Below are 23,303 nucleotides of genomic sequence, written 5' to 3' on the forward strand. Positions count from 1 at the left end.
TAGAAACTGTAGAAACTCGTGCCATCGGGTATATGGAAATGGGTCAGGAACGCACAGACAAATCTTCAAGTGCTGAGAAATGAATAAGCAGGTAACATAAAGGCTGGTGGTGACTTTGGAAGGCCATGAAGAAAATGCTTTCTCAGAGTTGTTAATTCTGCATATTCTTTACATTTCAAACTGCATTCTCAGCACTGGCAGCATGTTTTTTCCAAACGTATCTTACTGCTGGATATGAAACATGAATACTACTATCTTAATCAAAATTACCTGCATTTGTTTACATTTACAAGGCTTTAAAAGTACACTGTTATAGAGAATTTAAAGACTTGCCAAAACAAGAACATGGATTGTTCTAAAAATAATCTGATGCAAATGGCTTATGAGAGAAAGTTCTTTGTGAATGTTTTTACATTGACAAATTGAGGAAACATCATCTAAGGCTGCCACAGTAAGAACACTGGCTTGGCATGCAATTAATCCCTTTGCAGAAGCACACACTGGCCACTACATGAAACAAGTCATTATGGATATCAGAGTAATGGGCATCTTGTTTTCTTGAGTTGCTACATACCTCTCAAAAGTCACTTAAATCAAGATGCTCAAAATATTTTTAGAAACTTATGTAAATGGATCTCTAGGTGTTGTAACATGGACACCTTAGAGGACTTCTGTCAGGCTTCTGTTCAGGAACTTTGCCAAAGCAAGTTCTTTAAAGACTGTCTCGATCTGTCTATGCATCAGACAGCTGGCTTTGTTTTAACCTCTCTGTGAGCTACAGCAAAGTTACTAGGGGATACAATGGAGACATTTGAGATTTCTGGTGTGCTTGTAAATCGAGTGATCCCTACAAATTTGGCATTATCAGTTAATGAAATTCTGCTAATGAGTACCTGTGGTTACAGAGAAGTGTCTTTATGTTAAATTGCAGATGCTGCCACGATGCTCATTCATGGACATGGATGCACTACAGCACACTGAAATATCCTAACTCCATCTTCCACAGGCCACTGAACATCTAAAAAATCCAGAAAATAAGAAAGACCTCAGAAGCATGTTAGAATTTTAGTTAGACGGAGAGTCTGGATGCTTCATCAAATAACTTGTGCTGTCTGAAGGTAATATGCTTTACATAATATAGACCAAATTTTCAGTCAGTCCTTATTGTCCCAGAAGAACATTTTAATATAAAACCCCCTAAATTTGCAGAAAGAAATTATTTGTCTACTGATCCCTTTTTATCCAGTTTTGCAGGCATGCATGTATTTGTGGACACCCCGGAGAACTGACTCAAAGTCCAAACAATTTGCTTTTTAAGCTTCCAGTACTCAGAGGTAGTCTTTCCTCAGTGCAAAGATGTAAAATAGACAAAGGGTGCATTAGAATGGAAAATCTGCCCTTCTATTTAAATGTACGTCCATCTAAAGCATCTGAACATACTTCTTGTAATGTGTTTCTTTTCCTTTCAAATCAAACTGTATTTAATAGTCTTCTTTTAATAATGATTACTATTTCCTGTAGTCACAACTATAGGAAATGGACAGTTATGTATCCATACATAGACATGAAGTCCAAATAAACTTTAAATAACATATAATACACAATATAAGTAATGCTATAAAACAATCAATAATATAAATAACTATCAGAATCAGGGGCTATCAATCAGTTTTCCCACAAAAGGCATCTTTCAGTGAAAAATTAGCATAATCCCTACTACTCAGTTAAGACCTATTGAACATGTAAACAGAAGCAAATGTTCAAAGACCAGTAACTCTGAGAAATACCTCATATCAACTCTAGTCTTCTGAAGTTGGCAGTACTCTGATTTATACCTGTTCTTTTGTCCTGATATGTAAGTTTCAGTTATGCCTTTAAAATTCCATCCTTTAAAATGTTCCATACTTGTCATAAAATTATTTTGGCTTCTTTACATCCAATACCCTGTAAACCTATTCATTACAATGTTGCTTATACTGTATAAATCTCCATATTGCAGCAGATGTGAAGTTTATTCCTTTCTATGTCCCTGATCCAGTCTTAGCTCCAAGGCATAAGAATTCCTTGGGCTCTTTTTTATGAAGGATCTAAGCAGCTTAAAAAGATAAATTTCTTTCATGGTTACACCAATTCATATTCATAATTTTCATTCTCTGAGGAAATTTACTATAGGTTGGTTTTGACCCAATACTCTAATATTTATGGGGTTCCCATAGAACACCATATGAAAGTGTTGGGGTACAGGGAAGGGAGATAAGACATTTTTCTGAGGAAACTGAAAACAAAAATAGTATTGTCCTGAAAACTTCTGTGAGGAGACAGTTAAACTTAGATTGTTTTGACGGGATGGTGAAGGGGATGGGTGTTCTTCCTTACACCTAATGAAGGCATTCATAAGCAACTATTGTAATATGCTGCCAAATATTTACATATCTGTGGTAAGAAAATTATAATCTACAGATCCAAATTTGCTCAAATGAATCCCACTTTGAAAACACAGAAAGGTGAAGTGTTCCAAGTGAAGTCATAAGAATGCTTTTATGTCACACAGAAATCTAAGTGATTGCTATGGCCTGATGAATTTATCTTTTGTATGACACATGTCCTAGTATTGGTCAAAAAAGCCTAGTTGACAAATGCATCAGTCATAAGGAAAGATATTAAGAAAGGCACACTCTGTTCACAGGTAGAGCTGGGTAGCTTAACAGGGTCTGTACAGCTACACAGAAAAAAGAATGTTGCCACCACTGTGGTGGTGCGTTTTTATTTATTTTATGTACGGTTTTAAGAATTTGTATTTCCCCAATGGTTTGTCCCTGTTTCCCCCTATTTTGCTGTGTTGGTACATTCTTTTGTTCTGTTTTCCCGCCTGGTCCTCCTTTCCCGCCTTCCCAGTACCTGTCCGTCATCCCCAAAACTGCTAAGTCATTCCTCTGTCCCCTCCCAGGTGCCTTGTCTGTCACTCGGTGTTCCTTCCCCCCTATCCAGAAACTTCTCCTCAGGGCACCGAGTGATTGGACGAGGGCCTGGGGCCACTCCCGTGTCCCTTTACCATTGGACCAGGCGGAATCACCCCACCTTGGAGCCACTCCCTTCCCTGTTCCCCATTGGTTTCCTTTCCCTGATTTCCACTCCCATTCCCCTCCCAAACCCTATAAATGTCTGTATCGAACCCCACTCGGGGTTCCAGCTTGGGGGTTCCAGGTTGTCGCTGTCCCTTCTTTGCGTTGGCCACGTTGGCCCTGGATTAAAGAAGGTTTCATCCCAAGCTGGTCCCGGCTTTTCTTCATCGCCGTAGGGTCGCTAGCGTAATTCAGGACTCACGGGGACACCTCTCTAACCCCGATAGGGAGCTGCGAGAGGTACCTCATTGCCCGTCCTCACCCCAGGTGCAGAGCTAGCCGGGGTCGAGCGGAACATCAGTGGGCATTTGGGGCTGAGGAGCGCGGCACACCACCATGAGCATTATGTGAACAAGCACACTGCTCACCTGTATTGTAAAAATAGGTGCTGCAGATTCACCTGCTTTCATGTTGCAGTTTCTCTGCTACCTCACCCTCCAACCTCTTTACCAATCAACACAACAGCTACAACATCCACCTCCAAATACTCCTCTCTTTTGCAAAAATTTAAAACACACTTGTTGATTCTCCAAGACTAACTGGTCACTTTTCAGACTCCTCTATCAGGCTCTGTGGTCATATGACAACATAAGTACAGACTGGGCTTTGCTTAGAAGATGCTCAAAAATACAGAGAAATCCAACAAGGCAAATTAAAGCAAGCTTTTAATTGTTAGATACAAAAAATAAAGTACTAGACTGGGCAGATATTCCCTGAAGTCTGAATGACCCTATCTGACTCCTATTTATACGTAGGAAGGAAAAAAAAAAAAAAAGAAAAAAAAAAAAGATCAGGATTATCTAGAGAAGTAGATATACACTATAGCAATTTTTCTCAGGAAAATAATTGAGAGGAAGATACATGGCCAAGTAAAGCAAATAATCTATCTTCTTCTTGTATTAAAAAAAACCAACCACAACACCAACAAAAAGCAACAAAAAACTTAGCATTATTTAGATCAGTGGTCTCCACTGATAAATTTGTCAGGGCACAGCAATTACTTAGATTTCTGTGTGACATAAAATGATTCCTACAACTTCACTTTTTTTTGTGCATCCCTATTAGTAAAGCATTTCTGAGCACACATGGCTAGTGTACATATACTTATTTTATCAGTTGCATACATAGATTAATGAAGTTCTAGTATTTCCTTCCTGCACCCCATTAAATCATCTCATGTGGGCCCACTTTGGACACCACTGATTTAGATCATCTAAGTACCTTATACAACTGTAGTGCTTTAGAAGACAGAAACATCCAAACGTGGCTTCTTCCTTGCAATGTTGCAGAAAAGAATTGGATAGAGAAATCTCTAATACCTATGATCAGATATAGTTTTCTAGTCACAACTAAGACTATCAAACCACGGATTATATTCTGCACATCAATTTCAGTTTTAAAGTAATGCAGTCATTAGAGAAATTAAACTAGTAGTTGAGCCAGCCACTGGGTAATCTATTGATGAAAAACTATATAAAGCACCATCAGAAAACAAGGTACAAAAGTACTAAAGTATATATTTTTATACATCTAAAAAGAGATCTCGAGAGTTGAAAATGAGAGCTATGAGAGCAGAATGCGAGGATTTGCACAAAGAAAATACTATGCAGAATAGTCCATGAACTGACATGACTTTTGGGAGCACAGTAAACTCTGAAGATAGAAATGAGTCTGGACAAGACTGGTGTGTCACTGGCACAACAAGGAAAGGAAATTTAAAAGCACTGGCCAGGATCAATGTAGCCAGCTTCACTGAGGCACTTATCACAGTCACAGAGATTCACAACTCAGCATACCTTAAATTACACAATAGTAACAATAATTCTATTATAATATGTATAATATAATATAATATAATATAATATAATATAATATAATATAATATAATATAATAATAAACTATTATCTTGTATCTTGGAACAGAAGTTCACAATCTTTTCAGTAGCACACAGAAAAAGCACATGAAGACCCTGTAGTCTAGTCATCCTCTACATCTCTTTTGGTCCCTACAACGGAGGCGAGATACTAAAATGTCAGCACTACAGAAGAAAGTAGCAGGGAGAAAGTACTGGCAGACTTTTACTGTCCTTTTTAGGTGAAAGCCTAAAATTATATGCCATAAAGTAGTCCAAGGTAATTTAGAGAAGAATTGGTGGGAAAGATGGTCACTCTGTCTCCTGTTGGACTGCACTCCATATATGTCTAAGAGCAATGTATCTCCAAGAAAGCATTTCAGAAATGCTACACCTCAAGCCTCTTCAGAGGGCAGGTGCCCTTCATCAGGACACCTCCTTCAAAGGAGTTTCTGGAACCCTGCTCAGATTCCCAAACCACTTATTTCCTGCTTGCCTCATCTGCCAAGTTCTGAGTACCCACGTTCTTGAGGACTTCACAATGTGCAACCAGAAACAACACCTCTAAGACAATGGAAGCAGTATGCTTCTGCTTTACAATGAATATGTTAATCAGACAAGACTTCTTTAAAAGTGTGTCCCTCAAACCAGTCAACCATTTGCTCAGAAGGCAGCTTGTTTGTGATCCTGCTAAGCAAACAACAGGAGGTCCAAAATCACCATGCACATATTCTTTTGGACCTTGTGATAAAATCACAGGGTTACCCCTGGGAGTGTCCTCCTTCAGTGGGTCCCTGACATTCCAAATATCTCAGGTTACAAAGGGTCTCCATGGCAGTTTTTCGTGAATCTCATGGTATTTTTTAAGGTACTAACCTCTTAAAGGATAAGATTCTGTGCAAAATGGCATGTAGAACTAGCTCATCGTCATTGGATTAAGAAAAATGTGCAGTTATTTCCTTATTCTTTCTGTTCTGTGAAGCTCTGCTCTTCAGAGCAGTGAAAGAACAATGTTTTCAGACAACTGGCAAATAAATTTATAATCAGCAATTTAAATTGGACGTTCTCTTCCCTTTCGTGGCAGCGTTCCTGCATTTTTACTTTCCATCTCACATGACGCCTGTATCTTCTAGGCAAATTCAGGTCAAATAAAAAGAAAGAAACCCCCAATAAAACCATATATATTTTTAAACTATTTTTAGTTCTTTAAGACTCGACGTGCCGCAGTGTGCCGGCGCAGAGGCAGCCCGTCCCTGGGACACCCAGCGGCCAGCAGCGCCCCGCCAGCGCAGCGCCTTCCGACCCGCGGTTCCCGCGCCCGGCGACGCGCGCCGGGAGAACGGCGGCACCGGGACCGGCCCGCCCCGCCCAGAGCGGCAACGGACGGAGCGCGGAGGGCAGCACGCATGTCCCGGAGGGCGGGCAGAGCCAGGCGCCGCGTCCGCCGGGCGGGCTGGGCTCCTCCCTCTCCCTCTCCCTCCTCCTCCTCCTCCTCCTCCTGCTCCTCCTCCTCACCGTCTTCTTCCCCCTCCCCGCCCGCCCGCCTCCGGCGCTTTCCCGCCGCCTGCCTTCCACGCACGGCGGGTCCCGCCTCGCGCCGCTGCCGACACGGCCGCCGCTGCCGCTGCGGGAACAAAGGAGCGAAGCGGCGGCGGCGCGGCCGCCAGCCCGGCAATCCCCGCTCTCTCCGCAGCCGCACGGAGCTATCCGCGGCGTATTCTCCGGCGCCCGCCGCGGGGTTTGTGGCCCCCGCCGGGAACAGGTGGGTGAGGGGCGGCAGGCTGGGCTCGGCTCCGCGGAGCCCTCAGCGCGGCGGGGTGTGCCCCGGCGTCCTCTTGGGCGGCCTCGTTGCGTTCGGCCTTCGGCGGGGCCGGTGCGGGGCAGCGCAGGCGGCGAGACAATGAGGCTCCTGTGTCTGAGGGCGGCGTGCGGCCTGCCGGCGGCGGGGCCGACCGTGACTCAGGCGGTTGCGAGAAGCGGCCCGGCCGGACACCCTCGTCCGCTGCCGCCGCTCCGCAGCCCGGCAGGCTCGCGGGTGTTTCGCGTCCGGCTGCCGGAGGAGGCGGAGGCGGTGGGAGACGCGGTTAAGACGCGCGGCACTGCGGGCGCTTGGCAGGGCCCCGCGCTTTGTCCGAGCGTGCCGCTGGATGCGCCCGCCTGGGGAGCGCCTGTGCCGGGTCGGCTCCCCCGTTCCGCCTCGGCGCGAGTGAGCGGTGAGGGACCCGTGCAGCCTTTGTGCATCCTTCTTTTGTTCCTGTGTTTCTGGTGTTTGCCGTGATCCCCCTTGGGAAGGAGGACGTGGAGGCCGTGCTGTGGTTCGGTCAGTGCGCCCGTTGCTAACGCAGAGCCCGTGTTTTCGGGCTGGTTTCTGCGCGCGTTGGCGCCTCGTTTTTGTCGTTGCGCCGCCGGGGTGAGATCGCCGGGCGGGATGGCGCCAGCCCGGCCATGGCCGCGGGGACGCAAGGGCGACTGAGGTGCGGGGCCGAGCCCTTCCCTGCCTCCGAGCTGGGCTGGTGACGGCGGGAGGGCTGGTGGAAGGAAACCTTCTTCAATCACCTTTTTCCCTCCCCTAGAAGAGGAGCGGCTGGGTGTAACCCTACCGGCCCCGCGTTGCGGGGCGCACCGCTGGAGCGAAGGCTGCCCTGGGGCGCCGATCGCGGCAGGCGGACGCCGCATTTTCGAGGTGCAGATCGGCACCCGCTCTTCCCGCTCCCCCCTGGAAGGGAAGGGCAGTCGGATTTCGCCGGCGCCTCCTCACGTCGGAGCCGGCGGCCTGCGGGAGATATAAATAGGCGCTGACTTCAGCAGGCGGCCCGGGCCCGTCGCGGCGCCGCCTGACAGGCGGAAGTGCAGGCGCTCGTCCGCCCATGTGACCGACCGCAGCGGCATTTTTTAGATTTCCTCTATTAGGTTTCCTCTAGGTGGGTCAGGCTTTTTTCTAGCTCCCTTGACTGTTTGGCTTGTTTTATTTTGTTTTAGCTGTTTGTTTTGTTTGGCTGTAAAACAGTATCAGAATAAGTGTGAAGTCTTGTTGTAGCCATAAAGTACACTGTTTATACCTGGAAGGTGTTATACAGCTATAAATAGTACAGCTATTTATACCTGGAAAATTAGATCCTATGACTACCAGCAGATAGGATGAACTTTACTTGTTTACTTTCTCCTGGTTTTGGTTACTGTCATCCCAGAAGTTTAGTTTAGCTAAAGGCACCTGTCAGTTGCAGTTGTACTAGGGAAACATAAGTTTACTGCTCGGTCTGTGAGCTCTCTTAATTAGAAGCATTTTTCTTTATACTGTAATCAATTCACTTTTGACATTTTTGACTTCTAGCAAGTCTCAGCTGTCAAATACCTCTTGCTGTGACAGCTTCTGAATAGAAAAACAGCAATGCAACATTTATACTAAAATGTCTTCAGATGCCATATGCCCAGCTTCTGCTAAATTTAAATTTTAGTGCAATATTATTATATGTCCTCAGTTTGTAGCAGATGCATGATTACTGTGTTCCAGTTTTATTGCTCTTGGGAGTCAAGGATTTGGCTGCTATGCAGTTTTCTACTAACCTTGCTTTTCAGAGGTTAACGGGCAGTGAAGGTGAAGACATTATTTCTAACATGCTTAGCAGTGACTGGCTCTGGGGGACTTAGAAGTCTTGACACAACCTAATTAGAGAAGGGCTTTTTTTCCTTTTGTAAATGTGTAAGCTGTGTAATAGAACATACACAATAGTTTGGAGTTGTTATCTCCCTTGGAAGAGTGTTGTGAGAGTAATTGTGGAATTAGCCTCAGCATTGAAAAAGCAGGGTTTTTCTGCTGGAGTCTCCTGGCTCTGTTGGAGTCCAGAAAAATAAATTATGTTATTTATGTTATGTTATTAAGAACTGTTTTGTGGGTATGAACTTAGTCTTACTTATTCTGCACATCCCAATTAGTGCTCAGAAGCTAGTACTTAAGGAGGTTTTTTTGGCTGTCAAATTGAATTAACCTGCATATGCAGTTCAGTGCTCAGCAAGTAGATGATTTCTCAGTATTAGTATGATGACACTTTGTCTTGTCTTAGAGGTTCATAATGATGTTACTTAGCAATAAATTGGAGTCTTGAATGGTATATTAATGTTCATATAACCCTCTTTAAGAATGGTGACATCACGTGGTGTGGCATGTGAGCAGACATAATTATTTTAATTCTTTATACCTTTAACCCTGTAATTTATTTTGGTGATATGCCAGGTCCTAATGCAGTTTTTGATTTTATTTACAGCATCGAGATGACTCAGGAGACAAACCAGACCCCAGGGCCTATGCTGTGTAGCACAGGATGTGGATTTTATGGAAATCCTAGGACAAATGGGATGTGCTCAGTTTGCTACAAAGAACATCTTCAGCGACAGCAGAATAGCGGTAGAATCAGCCCAATGGGTAAGGGTGTGGGAGATTCTTGGATGTTTCTATATTTCTTTAGAAATAAAATATGCAGGGGATTACAAAGAATATTAGAACATTTTGTTGGAGAACTTCTGAAAGCTGAACTGAAAGAATGAATATTCAAAGAAAATACTACTTAAAGCACAGTAAAGATAAAAATAATTTCTGTGTAATGTGTTCTGGTTTTCTTGGCATTCAATCATACCTTGCTTTCCTACTTAACTACTTCTGTTAGCATTTTCTTATGCAATCTGCATTTTGGTTATTAAGTAAATGTGTCTTTAAGTAAAAAGTAATAACCAGTAGCATTGAAAGTTATGTGCAGGAAGTTCATAGCTGTGTAGGAGACTATTTGGATTCATGTGTTTTCTTCAATTTGTTCATAACTTGTCAATTTCTTGTTACATAGGAACAACCAGTGGTTCAAACAGTCCTACCTCAGACTCTGCATCTGTACAGAGAGCAGACACTAGCTTAAACAACTGTGAAGGTGCTGCTGGCAGCACATCTGATAAAACAAGGTAAAATTAAGGTTGTACTGTGATGGTGGAATGAGCTGTGAGTGTGCTGGGAGGTCTGCAGCAACCTGACAGGGCCCTATGAATCCTTGTAAATTGAAAAATCATTCAGATATTTGGTATTGTAGTCCTGCAGTAAAAGGAGTGGTTTTGTTAATCTAAAGAACTAATTTATTACAGGCTTGCCTGTTCTCTTCTAAAGAAACGAAAACATAATAAAGAAGTGTATACTGAAGATAGTAGGAGCATAGATCAGGAAAATATATCAATAGTGGCTGAACCAGTAGTTCATTAATGGGTCTGAACAGTTCAAGCTTTTTTTATTAATGTAAATATGTTTCACTGTGCTTAAACAGAAACGTGCCTGTTGCCTCTTTGCCTGTAACACAGCAAATGACAGAAATGAGCATTTCAAGAGAGGAAGAATTAACACCGAAAACAGTGACTGAGCCAGGTATGTTCTGAGTGACACTGGACACATCCAGTGTCTTAACATGAGTGCAGGGTTTGTTTACTTTGAGTAGCTATCTCCTGTTATGGTGGTGGTCTTAAGAAATGTGTTTAGGTTGCTTTTGAGTACTGTCTCCTCAGAATCAAGAGAAATTATTAGTTCCAGAACAGCTTTAAAATTTATGTTAATTATTAGTAAAAGAATTTACACTTATGAAAGTGTTTTTAGATCCCCAACATTTGTTTTTGAAAGTGAGCACTCTAAAATCATGGCAAGATGTGAACTGTTGGGATTCTTTGGTATGTTATCTAGCAGAACAGTTCCAGCTGACTCATGGCAGTCAAAATGGCTTTGTTGTATTTGGAGAAGGATGCTTAATAAATTCGGTTCTACAGAGAAGTGAAGCTGTGGGCAAAGGGAGAATATGTGGTTTAGAAACTTTTAACAGAAGTTGCTTAGGGTTCTTGAACTAATGGAGTAATCTGTAGATATAATCAGTGCATTGTTTCAGGGATGTAGGGTAGTTGCAGCTTTAATTGCTGTGTGTGAATTGTCTGTTTTATTCTCGTCCTGGTTAGTTGTAGCTGGAGTAGTAGAACTTCAGTGTCTAAAGTATTTCTTGGAGGAGGCAGACAGGGAAGGCAGCTTGCTTAACCTAACTAGTGAACAACTGAATTTGTTCCAGTTTGTTCAAATGGATATCTTAATGCACTTGTTTTGTTCTTTAACAAATCCAGACTTTATTTAATTTACCAGCTCTGAAACGGTTTTAAAAATAAAAGCTGATGTGTAGTAGGAAAGCTGTTTACTCAAGCTGAAGGTAGAATCTGTTTCTTCAGTTTTGAAGTCACTGAGATGAAGATGACATCAGATGCTACTAAGCACTGTATCAAAGTAGGTTTTATCTAGTTATATCTTTGCCAAGAGAGATTAATTTGCTCAGTATTTGTACAGAGGTATTAAATCAATTTTCATAAGTTGTGCTAAGTCAAGGTTCTGTGACACAAAGTACAGTTATACAATATATTTTGTTTTTTCATTATGTATGGACTATGAAGGAATTTTTGTAATTATTAAATTTATGTAGCTGATACCATATGAAGAGGCTTCATGATGTGACTGAAAAGTAATTTAAATTTTGCACCAGTATTCATTAACCCATTGTGCTGTGTTATGAAATCCCACTGCAAGGTGTCAAGAAGGAAGTAGGAATACATAAAATGGTAGTAATGCAGAAATAATAGGTGATGTTACTTTTCTTATTTATCATTTTGCCAGCTGCAAAGAAAGTCTTTAGTTATGGTAGATACATAACCTGTTTTTCACAAGTACTGTTGGTCAGCTGTATGATAGGTCACACAGCTCACTATTGATTAGAACGGGGAGGAAAAATCCAAAGCAGCTCAAAGGTACTTAGGAGTTGTAGTGAATGATATCACAGGTTAAAACCAGTAAAAGCTGTCACAAGCTTGTGTAGAGATAATTGAAAATACTACCAGAGAACTTAAATGCCTCTGCAAAAAAACTTGAAAACTGGAAAGTACTACCTCTTGAGAGAGCATACCTGTAAATTCATGAGGCAGCCCCTCAGCTGCTGTGGTGCCCAAGTTCCCTTTTAAGTATTATTGTTTGGCACAGATCATAGACAGCATAAGATAATGTCCTTATGTTCTATTCTTAGGGCTTGTTTGACATCTTAATTTAACAGTGTTGGCTGGTTTTAGTGATGCATTACTCTGTCTTGCAGGCAAGAGAAACTGGCCTAGACTTTTTATTTAAAATTCCTGATGTGTCTGGACTAGGCAGATTTTTTATATTCCTTTTTTCCAGTAGCTTCCTTTATGTGTTGGTCTCTCAAAGACAAACTGGAAAATGGTAAATAATTTGCATCACCTAATAGTAACAAAAGCTAATACTTTCTTTGAGATATGATTCTCTAAAATAATGCAGTGATAGAGTTGTTAATGAAGTACTGTGTAGCTGTAAGCACAGTCTGATGCTAGGGACAATTTCATAATCAGAATGTGTTAGATCAAGAACTGTATCTTCAACAGTATGAAGTCACATTCTCTTCTGCTAAAGAGATTCTTCTGCAAAAGAAATTTTGTATACTTCCCTTACGAATCAGAAGGTTTAAAAGAAGGATTACATCTGGTAAACTAATTTTTTTGCAGTCTTCTAGCATAAAATTATATATTTTTTGCTTTTGGAATTGAAACAACTGACTAGAAAGTGGAGAAGCTGAAAAAAAATAAACTATGAAGTTTGACAAGCTGTTTTTCTTGATTTTGGGTTTTTTCTTTGCTCAGGTTGAGGTTGCAACCTAGACTCAACTTCAGAGCAAATCTGGTGCTAAGACAATTAATTGTACCTTAACATCTGAAGAAAGGCATGGTGAATGTAAATCCGTTGTAATTCACATGCTTGTTTTCTTGTAACTTGTTGAAGTGCTCTGAGTCTTGGCTGGATTCTGGGCACCCGTCAAAGCCTCTCTCTCACTCCCCTCCACAGCTGGACAGGAGAGAGAAAATAAAAGGAGGGGCTAATGGGTTGAGATAAGGATGGGGAGAGATCACTCTCCAAATACCTGTCACAGGAAAAACAGACTTGACTTAGAGTTTATCATTAACAAGATCAGATGAGGATAATAAGTAAAAACAGACATTAAAACCACTTTCCCCCCACCTCCTCTTTACACACCTCCCACATCCTCTGTGCCTCCTACCCCAGTGGTGCCAGGAGCCAGGGTTATGGTCAATTCATCACTCAAGGCTCATTGGAATCATTGTCTTGCTGTGCTGTGGGGTCCCTCCCACTGAAGAGAGCTCTCTATGAATTTCTCCAGCATGAGTTTGTGTCACAAGCAGCAGGTCCCTGACAACTGCTGCAATATGGGTTCATCCCATGGGCAATGGCACCCCTCAAAATGCTGTAGGGTGGATCACTTTTCTATGGAGTTCAGTTTTTCAAGGACAGACTGCTCCAGCATAGGAGCAGAGCCCCTCTCTTCACATGAGGTCACAGCCTCCCTTCAGGCATCCCTGTGCTCTACTGGGCTCATCCCTGGGCTGCAGGTGGATCTCTGCATCCTTGTGAACCTCCAAGGCTGCAGGGGCACTGCTGCTTCACCATGGTCTGCACCACAGGCTGAGGGGAATCTCAGCTCCAAGGCCTGGAGCACCTCCTGCCCCTCCTTCACTGACTTAGGTGTCTGCAGAGTTGTTCTTCTCACATGTTCTCACTCCACTCATCTCTGGCTGAGATTACAACTGTGCAACAACTTCCATTTTTCTGTCTTCTTAAACATGTTACCACAGAGGTGATACCACCATTTCTGATTGGCCACAAAGCAGCACATCCCACTTTGGAGCTACCAGGGATTTGCTCTGCCAAACATGGAAGAACCAAGCTTTTACCATTTCTGATAGAAGCTGCCTCTGTAGCCTCCCACTGTCAAAACCAGGCCATGCAAAACGAATACACCACAAAAAATAAATGGTTTTGAAAACAAGTTTATGTAAACAATCATATTGTTTTAATGCACAACGTATTTCTAGCATTTTCTTAGACTTTCGTAGGTGATTGCTAAATGATCAGCCTCTAGTCAGGTGTGTCCGTGTTTCCAGACACAGTATCAACACTTGCTCAAGGGTGTAGTTGTGGTTGGTTTTTTTTGTTGCTATTTAGAGGTTTTTTGGTTGGGTTGGGTTTTTTAATGCAATGCTCTGATTTAGGGAGTAGTGTTACATGCAAGTAGTATTGCATATAAAAAAGTAAACCAAAATCAAATTGATGATGGTATTGTGTAAGTTACATATTTTAAAAATACCCAAATACTGTTAACTTCTATCCGTGCTGTAACTTATCCTCTCATTCAGCAGCAGCAGTGTTAGAAGACAGCAGGAGATGGTAGTTGGCATGTGTCTTCACTTCCTATCAAGCTGTTAGGGTTAAAGCTCTTTTACAGCTGTTCAGCATTCAGGTTGAGAGATCCTGTAATGGCTTACCCTTGCTATGTTGTAGGTAGAGCCAGTGTGTTGCAGGTAATATTGTGAGTAAGATGTAAGTCAGGTAGCTTATGAGATCTTGATAAGATCAAGATGCAAGTACATGATGTTCCTTAAATCTGATTGTAATGAGTGCCTTGTTTGTTCTGGTTTGTTTTCACACGTGGCTGTAGCAGTTTCACCATGTTGCTTGCTGTAAACAGTTCTGTTGTATTAGTAACTGTATTGTATTTAGAGTAATTAGATTATCTTCATGTTTCCCATGTCTGCTATAGCTTTGGTAAACACTCCTGATAAAAAATTTCAGAAATTAAATCTCTTGTAAGTGCTGAAGCTGTCCACTGCATAGAAAAGCACTGAGGACCTAACTGTTGATGCTGTGCGTTATTATTCTAATAGTGATACACCACACACATCAAATCTTTATGATAACCAAATTAAACTGTGTTTCTGTGTGATACTGAAACTAAAACACATTCTGTTGTTGTATGATTGGGACACATTAAATTAAGGTATTAAATACACAAGTAGACAGTAGCGTTGGGCATGCAGAAAGTGAGTGGCTTTATATTCCCACTCTTCAACATGAAAGTAAGCAAGATGGAGGTTTGTTCTGCAGCTATTCATCACAGGCACCTAGGTTGGCATAGAAGTTGTAGTTCCTCAGCAAAAGTTTGATAGGCATAATAGGTACCCCCATCCTTCAAGACTGAAATTTTATGTACAAGCACTTGGGTGCCAGCTGGAGTTTATCTAAGGCACCTAAGTGCTATGCAGCCATTCACTCAGTTCTTGCTCCCCAGTGGCAAGGACAGTTGTGGATAAAACTAAACCCCATGGGTTAAGATAAAAACAGTTTAACAATTAAAATGAAGTAAGATAAGCAGTGTTGATGGTAATGACAATATAATTGTAATGAAAAGAGGAGAAAAAGGAATAAAATGAAACTTCACAAGTGATGCATACTACATTTGGTCACCACCTGCTGACTGATGCCCAGCTCAGTTCCGCAGTGATTGGCAGCTCCCAGTCAATACCCCCATTTATATATTGGGAAGGGTGTTCTGTTGTGTGGAACATTCCTTTGGCTAGTTCATTCAGGTCAGCTGTCCCAGCAATGCTCCCTCCTGGCTTTTTGTGCACTTGTTTGTTTGCAGAGCACGTGAAACTGAGAAGTCTTTGTTTTAAAGTAAAAGCACTATTTAGTAACATTTAAAACACTAGTTTTATTAATATTATCAGTATTGTTCTCATACTGAATCCAAAACACAGCACTGTACCAGATACTGAGAGTAAAATAACTATCCCAACTGAAACCAGGACAATTGTGCTTGTATGCTGCATAAGAATTGTATTGTTTCTAGTACTTCTACTACTACTACTACTATTGTTTCAGCTCCAGAAGTGCAGAAATGCATCTAATATCTTTTGGATAACTTCTTACTAGACCTTTTCTCTTGTTTTGTTTTTTTGTTTTTTCTGTTTCTTTAATGGTGGGAGTTGGCAGTTAGCTTCATCAAGTCACAGTCCTTTAAACAATCTTTTTCCCTGCACTTTCAAGAATTTGTGCCACCCTTGAAGTTTAAGGTGTTTAGATTTTATTCTGGTGAATTTTCTTTAGTCAGAGAAGCTTCTAAAAATCTTATTCTGTTAACTTTTGTATCCCTTTCTGGTCACTTTAGATATGGGGAATGTTAGAAAATAGTACTGATTTATTTTCAACATCTTTTCTTCAACCAAAGTATTGGATTAATTCCTTTCCAGGGTAAATCTCTGTAATAGTGATACATGCTTTTTTTTGAGGTAGCCACACTGTTTTATGTAAGAAAGCTACTGACAGCTTTCTTATATAAAACAGTGTAAAACAGGTTTGAACATTCTTTTCTTAGAGTGGTTTTTAATTTTGAATGCCACTCCAGTGAGTCTAAGAAGAACTTCATTCTTCAGTTTGTAGAACTTCCTTGCATGCAGATTGACTACCTGTTGTACTTTATCCTGTGGCTGACTAGTTCCATCAGTGGCCTTGCTGCTCCTCTTCTAAAGATGCATCTTTAAGCTACATTTGAAGGAAATTTTCCAAAATTTGTGATGAAATACCTGTATTTGTGTAGACTTTCTCAGACACCCACCTCCAGTATAGTCTTTATCATTAATTTGCTAGTATAATAGTCATTGTTGGCCATGATGGTAATGCATATTTATAGTGCCTACAGGCACTATATATTTAAAAACAAAATAGTGTTAATAAAAGCCTACCCAGTTCTGAAAATCAGTTGTCCCTAAAGATTTTGGCATTGTACTAGGAGAATTGATCTGGTAAAGTTCAAGTGAAATAAGTTTTTGCAGGTCTTGAGCCAGAGACAGGAAGGGACATGACCAAGGTGATAGAGAGGGCTGCACAGAACCATAGTACCATTTGGGTTGGAAACAGCTCTATAAATCATCTAGTTCCAAGCCCACTGTTCCTGTGCATCACTACTCTTGGAATAAAGAATTTCTGCCTAACATCTAATACAATTCTCTCTTGTAATTGAAAAGTGTTTCCCCTGGTTCTATCACTATCACTGGTCCCATCACCTTTTTTATAAGCCCTCTAAGCTTGGAAAGGTTTCAGTAAGGTATTCCTAGAGCCTTGCCATCTCCATGCTGAACAACCCCATCTCTCTCAGTTTGACTTCATAGGAGAGACACTTCAGCCCCCTGATCATCTTTGTGGCCCTCCTCTGGTGTTAACCCAGCAGATTCCCATCTTTCCTGTGCTGAGGATCCCAGAGCTGGATTCAGCACTCCAAGTGGGGTGTACAGTAACAGAATAGATGGACAGGTCTTGAGCCCATTTCTCAAGTTTGTCCAGATCTCCCTGTCTGGCATTCCCTCCTTCACGCTGAGTGTGCATTTAATCCCACTCTCTGTGGAATTAAGATATTCAAGAGCAGGGGTCCCAAGACAAAGCCCTGAAGGGATGCCACTCATCACCAGTCTCCATCTGGAAATAGAGCCATTGACCACACCTCTCTGGCTGTGTCCATCCAGTTAATTCCTTATCCACTACATAGTCCATCCTTCAAATCTGTATTTTTTCAGTTTGGCGATGAGGGTGAAAAAGTGCATGCATGCCAATAAGAGCTGTTACAGTGGTGAGAAGTTTTAGTGGTGAGGAGTTTGCTTCATCTGAACACTGTTACTGAGGAAGCAGGGTTGACAGGTAGCAGTAGCCACTATTTTGCAGCTTTTGGCACTTTTTCAGCTACATGTTCTGTGGTGATACATAAATAATTTAGAGCACTTTGATTAACACTATGATTTTTGGCATGAAGTTGATATCTTGAGAACTGTAATTGTACTTGCCCAGTTGGATTGTCTTTTATGTTAAAGGAAGCTTTTTGTGACAAGCAACTGTAAGAACAGTGTTTTGATTTAGATAGGCTCCTGATGTCATGGCAGAACAACTGCAGTTTTCAATATTTTTCATCTACAGGTTGATGAAAAAGGAATTTTGTTCTGAGCTTTAGCGGACAGGGTGGGCAGCTTTTTCATCTGTCCTCGCCATTACTCAGAAAGACATTTATGAACATTTAACATCATAAAAACAATCAGACTAAAGTCTGCTGGTATAAAATAATAGCAGAGTCCTTTATTCTTGGAGAGTAATAAATGGAACATTTTATGTCTCCTTTTGTCTTGCTACCTTTTAGTGACCATTTCTGCATGTTATATACTGCTTTTCCTCCGTGGAAGATGTCTTAGTTGTGGGGAAAGGATTGTGTTCAGCAGCCCTTTCAGGGAGTGTGCTGCTGCAGTTTCTTAGAATCACTTTTATCACTTTACACATTATGGGCTGCATTTGTTGCAGTTTCTCAATGCAAAGATAGAAGTATACTTGTAGTAATTGGTAATATTTTCCATAGATTAATTTGTTGTCAGAGGCTTTATTTTTGTGGTAGAGTGATCTACTAAGCTGTCTTTCCCTTGGTGCATCTCTGAGCTTTCCTTAGTTCCAGTTTTGGCTATGAAGAGGATATCAATTTTTAAAAAATAATTTTTTGGGATAAAACACTTTTTTCAATAATACAGTCATGTCTAAAATGTCTAAAGAGGCAATTAAGAAAGTATTCATTTTGATTATACCTGCTTGAACACTGAAACTAAATTAACTTCAAAAAGTACAGATATGCAATGCTAATCTGCACTTTGTTATTTTAATGAGGGCTCTTTAGAACTGTGTATTTTGTAGCTGTGTTCTGGATCTGTCACAGAATTAACAGTTTCCTAGCTGCTGTCTTGGTGAACTGCTTTACATACCTGACTTTACAGCACAAGTGGCAAAACAACCCAGTACTATAGCAAGAACACATTACTGAATTTCGGGTTTTTTTTCTGAAATATGGCTCTGTTAATTGTGTTTCCTACCGAGGTATCTGTATTCAGCAACTTTAGCTGTGACAGTATTGTTGCTGTTTTAGATTAAGTGTTACTTGACTGTATGATTTATTTAAATATAAAATGTGTACATGGATTTTCTGTCATACTTTTCAAGCCTGTATAGATACATGTAAGTGCCATATATTTTCTAGCTGGTTGAAATGTGGGGAAAAATCTGAGTGTCTCAAGTAGAGTCAGAAGGGATGGATAAAGTACCTAAAAATCCTTATTTCTGTTTCACGTGTTTAGACTAGTCAATATAGTACTGTAGGCAATAGATGTCAGGGTTTTAGTGGGTGAATTAATCCTTAATGTATGCATACTACTGGATACCTTATGAAGTCAAGAAAAGCAAATTTGACTCTTTGTTCCTTTACATGCTTTTAACAGTTGTTACTCAACCAAGTCCATCAGTTTCTCAGCCTGGTACTTCAGAGAGTGAGGAGAGAGCTGCTGAACTGCCGAAACCAAAGAAGAACAGATGTTTCATGTGCAGGAAGAAGGTTGGCCTTACAGGTATGAGAATGCTGTCAATTTTAAACAAATTTGCATGATTAGTTACCTCTTGGTAGATTAAACTTCACAGAATTTGTGTTCTGTTAAATTTATCAGCTTCTTCACAATCCACACAACTTAGTAAATCCATTTATTTTTCTTAGTCTATATGTTGTAGTAGACAAGCATATCCCCTTTGTAGTGACTGCACCCTGAATTAACACCTTAATTAAAACCTAATTCCTAGTAATGTTTCTTCCTTTCCTGTGTACAGGATTTGACTGCCGATGTGGAAACCTATTTTGTGGACTTCACCGTTATTCTGACAAGCATAACTGCCCGTATGATTACAAAGCAGAAGCTGCAGCAAAAATAAGAAAAGAGAATCCAGTTGTAGTGGCTGAAAAAATTCAGAGAATATAAATTAATGTACTTGTGAAAAGACTGACTGACTTTTTGTGGGGCTTTTTCTTCCCAATACATCCTAAAAACCATGAAAAGAGCAGGTGCATGGTCATTTTCCTTTGTTTTCAAGAGTTTTACTTCTAGTCCTGTCTGTCTAAATGATACTTCAAATGTTTGGGTGTTTGTTACAGGCAGAATTGGATAGATACAGCCCTTGAAAATGTATATGCCCTCCCCAGAATAGATGGATGATCAGAAACCTGCACAGGAATACACATGCACAGAGGACAGACTCTAGTTCACATATGCCAGACAGATGTATGCAATCTGCATGTGTGCAGCAGCTCTGCCTTTTGAGATATGCATGAGGTATTTAATGTTCGGCTAATGTTATATGCCTGTTTTGGAGAAGGATACGTCAAAACAGTTGGCAGTCTACTTCTATCATTTAAAATCTCATTCTACTTTTAGTTGCCACACTCCCTTTTTAGTTTCCAGCAGAATGTGAGCTGTGTAAAGGGGTCTACCATCACAGTAAGATGAACATCTTTGCAATATTTAAGTCACTTAACAACTGCACTGAGAAAAACGGAAAATATCAGATCAGATATGTATGAGAAGAAAATTGTTTTGTAAAAGATTACATTATCTTCAGAATCTTGGAAAAAAGTTCCCAAAGGAAATGTCCTGTTAGGAGTTTAAGAACTGGCCTGCAACAGAGTTGTCCGCTTTTCCTTGCCTAGCTAAAAATGTTGTGTAGCACAATATTGTAAGATTGGTTTTCAAAACACAGTTACAAATGTTTCTAGACATATCACAGCATCTCTATCAAGCAACATGGGTCTGAATAAGTTGCTGAAATACTAAAAGTTTATTATTCACGTACTACTTATGTTCTGTGTGTTCCAAGTTCAAAAGAATATTAGGAATTATTTTTTCTAGTTTTAAATGTAACAGCTGCACTGTTCTGCATGGAAAACCATACCTAACATGGCTGCTGTAGACTTAAATGGTAGCTGGAACCACTCTTGGAGGGCTGCTTTATCATTTTTAATTGTACTTGGGTATAGGACTGTAGTGTTCTTGGGTGTATTGCATGGGCTGCGTTATCTACGGCATTGTATAATAACAACTCTAGAAAAGGCAGTATTCTTCACTGATGCTTGTCTGGTAATATATATCACTTCTGTGTTATAATGGAAGGGGTTTTTGTGATGTATGAAACTTGTGTTTTTTATATAAACAAATAACGGTTTAGACTAGTGTTGTGGTAATGCCTGTTCTCATCTGTAAATAGTTACATACGTACACAAGGCACTACTCCTACCTGATTTTTGTTGCCAGTGTTCAGTCTTGGTTTTTACTACACTATTAAAAGTGTCAGATTTTTTGCTTTGTTCTTCTGAGTTATTAGATATGCAAACATGTACAGATAGTTCATATTTATGTATTGCACATAAGCTACCCAGCATCTATGCTATATTGTATTATGTAAATAATAAAAATAATGTACAGAAGGAAATACTTCTTTTTATGGTAGTTCATTTGTTTTAGTTCTTGCTGTAATGAGAATGTGACTTTGTAGAAGATGAAGTGCCAAGTTTAATATAGTTTGTACAGATACTGTCTTGTGCCTCTGTCCTTATTTGGATGTACCATCTTTTTTGAGACAAATTGCATGAGCTGCTGGGGTAGAGGTAACTACCTGATGACCTGACAAAAATGCCAGCAAATAACAATGTGCATTACAGGGAGGAAAAAAAAAGTATTAGCAATGAATGTCTGATTTACTTCCAGTGGATGTGTCATGATAGAGCCAGTACACTGACTACTCTGTCCACATCTTCACCGGCAGACCTTGTCAGTTACTATCAGTGTCAGCAACCAAATATAAGTGATAAATATACCTGGTTTATCCTTTCCAGTGGGAAGGAAAAGGATACAGTACACAGCACATGTTGCAGTGGAGAAAGATATCTTCAATACTGGATGATCCATTAAAATTTCTTATATCAGAAATGGATACTTTGTATTCCACCAGTCAGCTGATAGTCAACCTGCTTAGTTAATACTCCAGCCATTGTATGTACCTCCAGTAAGGGAACACAGGCATGCTCTAGGAGTTCACCATGGAACTGCTTTAAAGCACCAGAATTACAGTATTTGTACCTCTTGTATTAAAGCAACATCTGCAACTGCTCTTCAGCATAAAAGCCATTGGGGTGGTTTTTTTGGTGGTTTTTTTTGTTTTTGTTTTTTTTCAACCTGAGAATGCCCTGTAGCTGGGTGTTTAAGGAATTGTCTCATTTTAATACTTTCTTGGCTAGAATGGTTTAGGACTGGTACTAGTACTGATGTTTTTTGTTAATGATTACAGTGGTCTCAATGTCAGTCTGATTTTTTTCTGTACAAAGGTTGTACTTGTGAACACTTGTTGAAATATTTGATGTTGGTACATTGTACAGGAAAGTATGGAATGAAAAATACCTTTTTCCTGTAAAATGGATTGTATCATGTAAATTACACTTAAGTGGGTTATGAGCCTGTCCTCAAGTCTGCAAGTTGGCCAGTACTTTGTTCTTTCAATAGTGTATGTCCTGAGCTCTGCTTCTGTTGAGGCTTACTAAACAAAGGAGGGGAAGATTGTTTGAAAAGAGCAGGTATTGACAAAGTATGTAGATGGGGATACTGTTTAGACTTAAGTGCAAACACTGGTACATTTTCCAAAAAAGAAACATAATGGCTTCATGTGTCACTGATCCTCCTTTAACATTTTCTGTTAGACTGAGGTCCTTTTAACTCGGGCATAAACTCAAGTTCTGGAAAAAGTCTTATTCTGTATTAAACAATGGTACTAGATGATGGTGACTTTTTGGTTAGAAAGCAGAAAGGGCCGTGTAAACGTGAATAAATGAAAACACTAGGTCATCATTTCATAATCTGCAATCTGTGAAATACTTGCCCCAAGTGTTATGGCTGTGCACTGCTGTGTTCAACGGGATTCTGGTTAAACGTACTGACACTTACTCCTGTTAAACCTGAAACTTGGAATGTAAGGATGCCCTTCCTGTGGTGGTTCCAGTGCTGATGAGCTGCCAGATGCTTTGGTTGTTGGTTGTGATGCATAATGATGCCGTGGGGTCAAGAACCCCTGACTATTTTCATGGCACTTAAGATTGTTGAAACCATGCTATTGATCATCAGTGACTCTCCTTTGGGAGGTCATTATTCACAAGTGTAACAGAATGTCTTAGATTCTTCTAGTCACTGAAAGGGTACTTAAGGGTTTGACTCAGGTCTGGTGTCCCTGATCAATCAAAATGCATGCCATTTTTCTTAAGCTGCTCTACAGTATTACCTGATGCATCTGCTTGAGGGAGGAAATGTACAGCAAATAAGGAATTGGTTTATTTAAGGTATCCAGGTGTGTTAAGTAACTCAGTGACAAATGGAACTTTGCTTTTTGTATAGAGGTGTGATTTTTCTGCTTCTTTCATTAGTTTCTCCATCAGCCAGAAATAAGAACGTGCTTTTTTCACAAATAATGTATTACTGACTCCCTTGATCTTTTTCTGTAATTAAACACCCAGGATGTTTGATGGAC

General features: G+C 40.6%; 1 protein-coding gene across 2 annotated transcripts; it reads left to right on the top strand.

The window, feature by feature from the left end:
• Window positions 1–6,538: 6,538 nt before the first annotated feature.
• ZFAND5 (zinc finger AN1-type containing 5) lies at window positions 6,539–21,325 on the top strand. Of its 2 annotated transcripts, XM_021541519.3 has the most exons (7): window positions 6,539–6,737; window positions 7,549–7,896; window positions 9,238–9,395; window positions 9,811–9,922; window positions 10,276–10,373; window positions 19,190–19,315; window positions 19,569–21,325. In XM_021541519.3, the coding sequence occupies exons 3-7, from the start codon at window positions 9,245–9,247 to the stop codon at window positions 19,715–19,717; spliced, it is 636 nt and encodes a 211-aa protein (XP_021397194.1). In that variant the 5' UTR covers window positions 6,539–6,737; window positions 7,549–7,896; window positions 9,238–9,244; the 3' UTR covers window positions 19,718–21,325. The 2 variants fall into 2 exon arrangements, with proteins under 2 accessions (XP_021397194.1, XP_021397193.1); XM_021541518.3 differs by lacking the exon at window positions 7,549–7,896.
• Window positions 21,326–23,303: the final 1,978 nt, after the last annotated feature.

This window comes from Lonchura striata, chromosome Z (assembly GCF_046129695.1).
Source record: "Lonchura striata isolate bLonStr1 chromosome Z, bLonStr1.mat, whole genome shotgun sequence".
In the NCBI taxonomy this organism is placed as follows: Eukaryota; Metazoa; Chordata; class Aves; order Passeriformes; family Estrildidae; genus Lonchura; species Lonchura striata.